The following is a 10,806-nucleotide window of genomic DNA, read 5'->3' on the forward strand; positions in this document are numbered from 1 at the left end:
TAGAAACTATTTCGTTGTGGAGCGAACTTCTTAAACACGCAACATACAGAGATTGTTCTTAATCTTTTTTATTACCTACAAAATAGCATTTTCTCTATTACAAACACTTGTTCATTTCTTTAATACTATATAAACACTGTTACTCTTTGTATAGACATTTTTCATAGATTGATCGAGTACTTGTTATAGCTTTGACCCATCAGTTTTAGAAGAAATATGCTTATAGATAACTCGGCACTTACTGAGAAAATGTTGCAGGCTAGAAATACCGATGGACTCTGTTTCTCGAATAAAGTAGGAGAATTTAATATTGTAGTGTTAAAAAAATTAAGTATAGTGTAATTGTATAAAATCGTTATGAAGTGCATTGGAGTATAACATAGTTTCAAGTTCCATGTTAATATCTTCACACTGCCACTGGATGTTTGGTTGCTTTGAGGCACTACACTAGTCAAGTTTGCTAATATTTCTAATTATGACAGTCTATTTCTTTACTACCCACAAGGGGCTAAACACAGAGTGGACAAACAAGGACAGGCAAACGGATTAAGTCGATTATATCGACCCCAGTGCGTAACCGGTACTTATTTGATCGACCCCGATAGGATGAAAGGCAAAGTCGACCTCGGCGGAATTTGAACTCAGAACGTAAAGACAGACGAAATACCTATTTCTAGTTCTTTACTACCCACAAGGGGCTAAACACAGAGGGGACAAACAAGGACAGTCAAACGGATTAAGTCGATTATATCGACCCCAGTGCGTAACTGGTACTTATTTAATCGACCCCGAAAGCATGACAGGCAAAGTCGACCTCGGCGGAATTTGAACTCAGAACCTAACGGCAGACGAAATACGGCTATGCATTTCGTCCGGCGTGCTACCGTTTCTGCCAGCTCGCCTCCTTTAATATTTCTAATTACCACAGTCTTGTTACTTTCGTATAATTTGAAGCCCTCAATCCGAGTGTGTAGGAATACAGGAGCATTTTCAAAATTGTTGTTACTGATATTATTGTAAACGTAGACCTTGATACAGAGAATGTCCGCCTGTAATTGCCTAATTTACTCATAAGTAGTCAATTATCTCAGGCTGAAATTCGCATTGATTTAATGGTAACTTAATATACTTGTTTTCCAAATGTTTATTGCAGACATGTCTTTGAAAACTTGTCAATTCAATTTCTATACATATTAGAGGAAACACTATTAATCCATATCAGATAAGTACCTTATCTGGTTTAGAAAGGCACAAGCCAGCCAACATAATCATTCCACTGGTTAAATATTTCGCTTTAACTAAGTAATTTTTCCCTCTTCAAATCAGTCTATCTAAATGATTTTTCTTATTATACATTCATAGATCTTTTTGTTTTGGCTCTTCGAATTGTCTATAATTCAATATTCTTTTTTAATTGCAGGACGAGAAGCGACAATCGATGGGTAAGGGACAGACAGAAGGTATGAAAAATGATGAATTCGGTGTAGCCTATTTGAATTCCCACAGCAAACATATGAATAAAAGGCTTTCAGATTCCGTAAAATATTCACCAATTGGAATGCACGTGCTACATAGAAAAAGAAGCTTCGACACATTAGGTGGGGCATTTATGCCACCAGGGGGAAAAAGAAACTTCGACTCATTAGGTGGGGCATTTATGCCACCAGGTGGAAAAAGAAACTTCGACTCATTAGGTGGGGCATTTATGCCACCAGGGGGAAAAAGAAACTTCGACTCATTAGGTGGGGCATTTATGCCACCAGGTGGAAAAAGAAACTTCGACTCATTAGGTGGGGCATTTATGCCACCAGGGGGAAAAAGAAACTTCGACTCATTAGGTGGGGCATTTATGCCACCAGGGGGAAAAAGAAACTTCGACTCATTAGGTGGGGCATTTATGCCACCAGGGGGAAAAAGAAACTTCGACTCATTAGGTGGGGCATTTATGCCAGGTGGAAAAAGAAACTTCGATTCATTAGGTGGGGCATTTATGCCACCAGGTGGAAAAAGAAACTTCGACTCTTTAGGTGGAGCTTTTATGCCAGGTGGAAAAAGAAATTTCGATTCATTAGGTGGTGCATTTATGCCACCAGGGGGAAAAAGAAACTTCGACTCTTTAGGTGGAGCTTTTATGCCAGGTGGAAAAAGAAACTTCGATTCATTAGGTGGGGCATTTATGCCACCAGGTGGAAAAAGAAACTTCGACTCTTTAGGTGGAGCTTTTATGCCAGGTGGAAAAAGAAACTTCGATTCATTAGGTGGGGCATTTATGCCACCAGGTGGAAAAAGAAACTTCGACTCTTTAGGTGGAGCTTTTATGCCACCAGGTGGAAAAAGAAACTTTGACTCATTAGGTGGGGCATTTATGCCACCAGGTGGAAAAAGAAACTTCGACTCTTTAGGTGGTGCATTTATGCCAGGTGGAAAAAGAAACTTCGATTCATTAGGTGGTGCATTTATGCCAGGTGGAAAAAGAAACTTCGATTCATTAGGTGGTGCATTTATGCCAGGTGGAAAAAGAAACTTCGACTCATTAGGTGGGGCATTTATGCCACCAGGGGGAAAAAGAAACTTCGACTCATTAGTGGGGCATTTATGCCACCAGGGGGAAAAAGAACTTCGACTCATTAGGTGGGGCATTTATGCCACCAGGGGGAAAAAGAAACTTCGACTCATTAGGTGGGGCATTTATGCCACCAGGGGGAAAAAGAAACTTCGACTCATTAGGTGGGGCATTTATGCCAGGTGGAAAAAGAAACTTCGATTCATTAGTGGGGCATTTATGCCACCAGGTGGAAAAAGAAACTTCGACTCTTTAGGTGGAGCTTTTATGCCAGGTGGAAAAAGAAACTTCGATTCATTAGGTGGTGCATTTATGCCACCAGGGGGAAAAAGAAACTTCGACTCTTTAGGTGGAGCTTTTATGCCAGGTGGAAAAAGAACTTCGATTCATTAGGTGGGGCATTATGCCACCAGGTGAAAAAGAAACTTCGACTCTTTAGGTGGAGCTTTTATGCCACCAGGTGGAAAAAGAAACTTTGACTCATTAGGTGGGGCATTTATGCCACCAGGTGGAAAAAGAAACTTCGACTCTTTAGGTGGTGCATTTATGCCAGGTGGAAAAAGAAACTTCGATTCATTAGGTGGTGCATTTATGCCAGGTGGAAAAAGAAACTTCGATTCATTAGGTGGTGCATTTATGCCAGGTGGAAAAAGAAACTTCGACTCATTAGGTGGGGCATTTATGCCACCAGGGGGAAAAAGAAACTTCGACTCATTAGGTGGTGCATTTATGCCAGGTGGAAAAAGAAACTTCGACTCATTAGGTGGGGCATTTATGCCACCAGGGGGAAAAAGAAACTTCGACTCATTAGGTGGGGCATTTATGCCACCAGGGGGAAAAAGAAACTTCGACTCATTAGGTGGGGCATTTATGCCACCAGGGGGAAAAAGAAACTTCGATTCATTAGGTGGGGCATTTATGCCACCAGGGGGAAAAAGAAACTTCGATTCATTAGGTGGTGCATTTATGCCACCAGGGGGAAAAAGAAACTTCGACTCATTAGGTGGGGCATTTATGCCAGGTGGAAAAAGAAACTTCGACTCATTGGGTGGTGCATTTATGCCAGGAGGAAAACGTACTTTCGATTCCTTGGGTGGAGGAATTTTACCACTTCCGAGTGGTTGCTTGGGAAAACGTTCATGTCATTCCTTAAATGGAAGACGTCTATCTGCTGAGAGCAGTGCTGATTCATTGGATGATTCCGATGGAAAACGTTCATTTGATTCCTTAGGGGGTGCATTTATGCCAAGTGGAAAGCGTACTTTCGATTCCTTGGGTGGTGCTTTCATGCCAGTTGGAAAGAGGAACTTTGACTCGTTAGGGGGTGCTTTTATGCCAGGTGGAAAACGTACTTTCGATTCCTTGGGTGGTGCTTTTATGCCAGGTGGAAAGAGAAACTTTGACTCTTTGGGCGGGGCTTTTATGCCAGGTGGTAAAAGAAACTTCGACTCGTTAGGTGGGGCATTTATGCCAGGTGGAAAACGTACTTTCGATTCGTTAGGTGGAGCATTTATGCCAGGTGGAAAACGTACTTTCGATTCGTTAGGTGGAGCTTTTATGCCAGGTGGAAAACGTACTTTCGATTCATTAGGTGGAGCATTTATGCCAGGTGGAAAACGTACTTTCGATTCGTTAGGTGGAGCATTTATGCCAGGTGGAAAACGTACTTTCGATTCGTTAGGTGGAGCATTTATGCCAGGTGGAAAACGTACTTTCGATTCCTTGGGTGGTGCTTTTATGCCAGGTGGAAAGAGGAACTTCGATTCGTTAGGTGGAGCTTTTATGCCTGGTGGAAAGAGACAATTTGACACGCTAGAGGGAGGAATTTCTCCGCCTGGTGGAAAGAGACAATTTGACACGCTAGAGGGAGAAATTTCTCCGCCTGGTGGAAAGAGACAATTTGACACGCTAGAGGGAGAAATTTTTCCACCTGGTGGAAAGAGACAATTTGACACGCTAGAGGGAGAAATTTCTCCGCCTGGTGGAAAGAGACAATTTGACACGCTAGAGGGAGAAATTACTCCGCCTGGTGGAAAGAGACAATTTGACACGCTAGAGGGAGAAATTACTCCGCCTGGTGGAAAGAGACAATTTGACACGCTAGAGGGAGAAATTTCTCCGCCTGGTGGAAAGAGACATTTTGAATCGTTAGGAAAAGCATTTATACCGCGGAATGTTAAGAAACAATATGACATGGATAGTGACTGGAGACCATTTGACACGTTAGGTGGAGCATATATGCCTGATTATGGAAAGAGACAATCTGACTCGTTAAGTGGAGCGCTTTTAACAGAATCAGCTGAAAAACAAGGTAGTGGTGATTCAGACCTGAAAAACTAAAACAGCATTATCAATATATGTTGCCCTGTGGAATGGATTAACACAAAATAACTTAAGGAACAGTTGTTATTTGCTATACTGTTTCGACGAAAATTGAAAACAAAGCCTTTCTTTTATTATCCCTTCAAGAGTAGAGGAAGTTTTCTCACAATCACATACACTTACTACCAAATACATTCAGAACTTCGACTTCTGTTTTGATTTATTTACTGCTAATAATATCAACAGAAATGTAAAAGATCTACTCTTTCTAGAGATGTACTCTTAATACATCTCTGATAACAATTCACAACAGCCACGTCTGAATCAGCGAGAGCATTGAAAGAAAACAGTACTGTGTTTTTGGCGTTCGATACCAGTAATGAAAGTTCGCGAAAGACTTTTGAAGTTTCTATCAATTTTTTTCCCAACACAGTTGCTTCATTTTCCTTCATGTCCTTATTTTTAAATTTTTTTCTAATAAATCCTAACTGTTATTAATGGCATCGTAGTTAGTGTTTTGATCTATTTTTTTTTTCTGGAACTGAAAAGAAAATTTATGAGTGAATTTCTCGTATATATATATATATATATATATATATATATATATATATATATATATATATATATATATATATATGAAAGAATTCTTTCATATATTTATATTTTTAAAACAAACATACAAATTTCCACACGAAAGCACGTAATATATGCCCTAGGCACGTAACTTCAACCGTGTTTTTTCTTATGTGAATTTGCTACCCAGGTATCGGTTAATTCGAATTATCCTTGATAAGATAATTCATTCAACTACTCAAATATATATATACATATATATGTATATTTCATTTTCATTTGTCTTGGTTTTAGCTGAATTTTTTTCTTGAGAACATATTCTCCGTGGAAAATGGCGAATTTGACGTCTATATCTAGCATACAGGCTGTCCACTTTTAGTGGTCAATCCTCTGAATTTTATATATATATATCTATATATATAAAACTCAACTTGTGTGTCTGTGTTTGTCTGTGTGTTTAACTTCCCGGCACATCTCCTCCTAGCCAACAAATCGTAGAGCCACCAAAAATGGGCCACTTAAAGTTTAGGCGAATGAAAATCGAACTAAGCTATTTCTGTTCCGAAATTCATCTCGCAAGTGCAAAAATCGATAATGTGTTTGTTTAGGCCTTATCCCATACATTGAATAGTGAACTTTACTCAGTCAGCTGTTTGACGTTAACTGTGTTCACCACGCGTGCAAGCATGCGTAAATTACATGAAAAATATTAAAAAATCAAGATATAAAAACGAATCGCCGTAAACATAGTAGAAATTCGACAAAGAAATGAATTTTCGGGATGTAGCCTGGAAGATGTTTTCGTATTAATCGTTTGGACTTTGTGAACACATAATTGTTTTCATAACATTTTTAACGCTTTGAATTAAATGTGACCATTTTGCGTTGAGTCTGCAGTTTGAATCACTTTAACCAAATTTTAGCAGGCCGGATTTTTGATCATCACGATACATCGCCAGCGACTCCCTGAAACTCTCCCCTGAAATCCCCGATGAGAAATCTGTATATATAAAACTCAACTTGTGTGTCTGTGTGTGTATGTGTGTGTGTGTCTGTGTGTTTAACTTTTGGATCTACCAAATTTCATTATTAAGGATGGAAAGTAGTGTGAAGCAAATCTATATATATAAAGCTGAAGTTGTCTGTGTGTGGCAGGTTTGGTAGCCTTCAACTAACACTATCTCCTTCGAGACCCTATGATAGAAGAAGGATTGCTCTTCATTCTGTAGGAGATAAAATTCAAATCGGACCGTGTTAACACCAAAAATTATTTACATCAAAAAGGTCCTTTTTTTCTATGAAAATCCCTATTTTTTACGATTTTTGACTGCTGTGTCACCATTTTTCGGTGTATTTCACCTGGAAAAATGTTCCCTTGAAGAGAATAACAAGTTGCATAATGCAAAATTTTTACTTTTCAAAAATTTCAATTCTAAAGGGTCGAAACAAACCCAAGCAACACCTGGTGATATTGCTAGTATATATATATATATATATATATATATATATATGTGTGTGTGTGTGTGTGTGTGTGGTGTGTGTGTGTGTGTGTCTGTGTCTGTGTATGTATATGTATGTATATGTATATATATATGTGTGTGTGTGTGTGTGTGTGTGTTTATGTACGTGTACTTTACTCAGACACGTTTATATGAGGCAGAACGATAATTCTTAATCATAAAAGTGACACATTTAGTGTGAATCTTTTCTTATTGTTACAAGGAAAACGGTGATCATTGTACCGTTATGGTTTGGCAAAAAAAAAACGGCAGAATCTCAAAAAGGAACTGAATGAAAAATACTAATCGAGAACATGTGATAGCTTTCTCGAAAGGTATATTTAATATTTGTTTTTGAGGCATTCATATCACATAAATGTACCCAAATGTAAAATATTACTGTGTATAATTTACTGAAATATTAACAAGATGCTGCTAATTATTTTGCCCGGCGTGTTAACGATTCTTATTTCTTTATTGGGGCTAAACAATAGAGGGGACAAGGGGCTAAACATAGAGGGGACAAACAAGGACAGACAAACGGATTAAGTCGATTACATCGACCCCACTTCGTAATTGGTACTTAATTTATCGACCCAGAAAGGATGAAAAGCAAAGTCGACCTCGACGGAATTTGAACTCAGAACGTAACGGCAGACGAAATACTGCTAAGCATTTCGACCGGCGCGCTAACGTTTCTGCCAGCTCGCCGCTTTGTTAACGAAAGTATTAAAATACCTAAAATTTTACTTCTGATTTTATTGTTATGACAAATCAACTAAAAATAACATATTTATAAAATTCCATTCAGTTTATATGTGGCTCCCCCATCTCTCTCTCTCTCTCTCTCTAAGCTGCATACATCTATTTAATTTGTAAGCAATAGAATTTTTGAACTCTCTCCCTGGATACTTTTCAAAGTAATTTTCATTTGCGTAAAATATTTTTTTATTACCACTGTAATTTCAATTGATAAAAAATTATCTCACTTATCAGAATAAATATTTTAGGTTGCATTTAACTATGTTTTATGTGAAAAAAACAATCATTTTGGAAACTTTCTGTTAATATTATTTTAATTCATTTGAGCGGTGAATTATTTTCTCAAGAACGACTTATATTAGTCGCTGTAAGTTACAGGTAGCTGTGGATTGACTATGCTCCGATGAAGAAACACAACCGAATGGAAACATTCCCGGGAGTTTTTCTCCAACAATCTAACTCATACCTGTCTCTTATATATCTCCATAAAATTTTGGGTCTCATTGGAACTTCTGAAATTCTCTCTCGTCCTTTTTCAAGGTATCTTTCATTAACGCTAATGTTCTTTCTTCCCATTATGGTTATTTTAATTTCACTTAATTAAACATTAGTGAGGGCGCGTGGCTTAGTGGTTAGGACATTCGGCTCATGATCGTAAGGTTGTGAGTTCGATTCCCGGCGACGCGTTGTGTCCTTGAGCAAGACACTTTATTTCACGTTGCTCCAGTCCACTCAGCTGGCAAAAATGAGTTGTACTTGTATTTCAAAGGGTCAGCCTTGTCACTCTCTGTGTCACGCTGATTATCCCCGAGAACTACGTTAAGGGTACACGTGTCTGTGGAATGCTCAGCCATTTGCACGTTAATTTCACGAGCAAGCTGTTCCGTTGATCGTATCAGCTGGGACCCTCGTCGTCGTAACCGGCGGAGTCTTTAAAAAAATTAAACATTACTTGTGACTTCCCATGCTAAGTAGAGTACGCGAAACTTAAAGATTATACTTTGCTGTTGGTATCCGCTGCAGCAAGTAAAAGGTATTCTCGTGAAAATGTAATTTTCTTTATCCGAGAAAGTAACAATAAATAATTTCTATGTAAAAAGAACTCTTATTCTCATTAGTGGAATGTTCTTCCAAATTTTTATGATTCCATTTACTAAAAGTGTAGAGAAACGTGTAGGTAGCCATACATTATTAGTGACAATATAACATTTTTAGACAACATATTTCGTCATAAATTAATATATACTCTTGAAACAGCCTCACAGAAAAATACTTATGGAGCGGTGCTAGTCGTAATATTTTATCTCGAAGAAATATCTCAGTAAAACTTATAGGGCTTCGCCCAGGAAGCTGGTGAATTAACTGACAAATATTTCGTCATGAAGGGAGGTATACACCGGACACTCTGATTGAAGGCAAAAATGCGTGTTCCGAAATAAAGATCCGTAAATGAGACATTTACCGACTGTGCGAAAGCTAACCAGCATTGGATTAAATTAATACAGTTTTTCAATTTAGTAGCTTATCAACCGAGTTGACAGAGAAGAGGTTCAGCATATAATCCGAATGAATTGAATGGGTTGCCATAATCTTCAACTGGGTCCAACAAAGTCACACCTGGAACCTAACCAAATAAACGAACTTCTACTGATGCCTTTATAAGCCAACGATATTGAATAATCTAATGATACGCTCAGTCTAGTGGTTCATTTAATTACAACCGAATAGTTCCATCTGTAATGTATAAACAATATGTGGAGGCGCAATGGCCCAGTAGTTAGGGCAGCGGACTCGCAGGTCGGAGGATCGCGGTTTCGATTCCCAGACCGGGCGTTGTGAGTGTTTATTGAGCGAAAACACCTAAAGCTCCACGAGGCTCCGGCAGGGGATGGTGGTGATCCCTGCTGTACTCTTTCACTACAACTTTCTCTCACTCTTACTTCCTGTTTCTGTTGTACCTGTATTTCAAGGGGCCGGCCTTGTCACTCTCTGTGTCACGCTGGATATCCGAGAGAACTACGTTAAGGGTACACGTGTCTGTGGAGTGCTCAGCCACTTACACGTTAATTTCACGAGCAGGCTGTTCCGTTGATTCGGATCAACCGGAACCCTCGTCGATTCCCAGACCGGGCGTTGTGAGTGTTTATTGAGCGAAAACACCTAAAAGCTCCACGAGGCTCCGGCAGGGGATGGTGGTGATCCCTGCTGTACTCTTTCACCACAACTTTCTCTCACTCTTACTTCCTGTTTCTGTTGTACCTGTATTTCAAAGGGCCGGCCTTGTCACTCTCTGTGTCACGCTGGATATCCCCGAGAGAACTACGTTAAGGGTACACGTGTCTGTGGAGTGCTCAGCCACTTACACGTTAATTTCAGAGACATAAACCGTTTCTCAAAAATGAGAAGCACTCCGTCGGTTGCAACGACGAGGGTTTCGGTTGATCCGAATCAACGGAACAGCCTGCTCGTGAAATTAACGTGTATGTGGCTGAGCACTCCACAGACACGTGCACCCTTAACGTAGTTCTCTCGGATATCCAGCGTGACACAGAGAGTGACAAGGCCGGCCCTTTGAAATACAGGTACAACAGAAACAGGAAGTAAGAGTGAGAGAAAGTTGTGGTGAAAGAGTACAGCAGGGATCACCACTATCCCCTGCCGGAGCCTCGTGGAGCTTTAGGTGTTTTCGCTCAATAAACACTCACAACGCCCGGTCTGGGAATCGAAACCGCGATCCTATGACCGCGAGTCCGCTGCCCTAACCACTGGGCCATTGCGTCTCCACTCCTGTAATATTAACAATTTTGTTATAGCAATGGAGACTCTCAAATTCTGCAAACACCTAAAGTTGGTATTAGTTCCCCGAGTCTATGAGTTTAAAGAAATCAGCATATATTACCAGAAGAAAATGTTTTTAAAATCTTTTTATCAAATATATTTTTAAAATTTAAAACTCCATACTTTTCATATTTTGAGAAAGAGCATCTCTTGTACTTATTCATAACAAGAGTATTCTGAAATGCATATAGAAACGTCAGGACCATCTTAGTTTTAAAAAATAACATAGAGATGTTCATATTCTCTCAA

General features: G+C 39.3%; 1 protein-coding gene and 1 long non-coding RNA gene across 4 annotated transcripts in view; one reads left to right on the forward strand and one right to left on the reverse strand.

The window, feature by feature from the left end:
• The window catches only part of LOC115216569 (feeding circuit activating peptides-like), a 60,355-nt gene extending 54,967 nt beyond the window's left edge, over positions 1 to 5,388 (forward strand). The window contains exons 2-9 of one of the 3 annotated variants that reach the window (XM_036506299.1): positions 1,421 to 1,598; positions 1,695 to 2,045; positions 2,094 to 2,537; positions 2,820 to 2,864; positions 3,003 to 3,233; positions 3,282 to 3,326; positions 3,567 to 4,037; positions 4,173 to 5,388. In XM_036506299.1, coding sequence (XP_036362192.1) covers positions 1,421 to 1,598; positions 1,695 to 2,045; positions 2,094 to 2,537; positions 2,820 to 2,864; positions 3,003 to 3,233; positions 3,282 to 3,326; positions 3,567 to 4,037; positions 4,173 to 4,903 — 2,496 coding nt within the window. In that variant the 3' untranslated portion in view covers positions 4,904 to 5,388. Of the gene's footprint in view, positions 1 to 1,420; positions 1,647 to 1,694; positions 2,046 to 2,093; positions 2,538 to 2,819; positions 2,865 to 3,002; positions 3,234 to 3,281; positions 3,327 to 3,566; positions 4,038 to 4,109 lie in introns of all 3 variants that reach the window. The other 2 variants (XM_036506301.1, XM_036506300.1) reach the window with 2 other exon arrangements.
• LOC118765034 lies at positions 2,768 to 3,028 on the reverse strand. Its single transcript, XR_005000877.1, has 2 exons — positions 2,990 to 3,028; positions 2,768 to 2,942 (listed from the first exon to the last, which is right to left on the reverse strand). It is a non-coding gene; the product is annotated as an uncharacterized LOC118765034 (long non-coding RNA).
• Positions 5,389 to 10,806: the final 5,418 nt, after the last annotated feature.

Source organism: Octopus sinensis, linkage group LG10 (assembly GCF_006345805.1).
Source record: "Octopus sinensis linkage group LG10, ASM634580v1, whole genome shotgun sequence".
Lineage (NCBI taxonomy): Eukaryota > Metazoa > Mollusca > Cephalopoda > Octopoda > Octopodidae > Octopus > Octopus sinensis.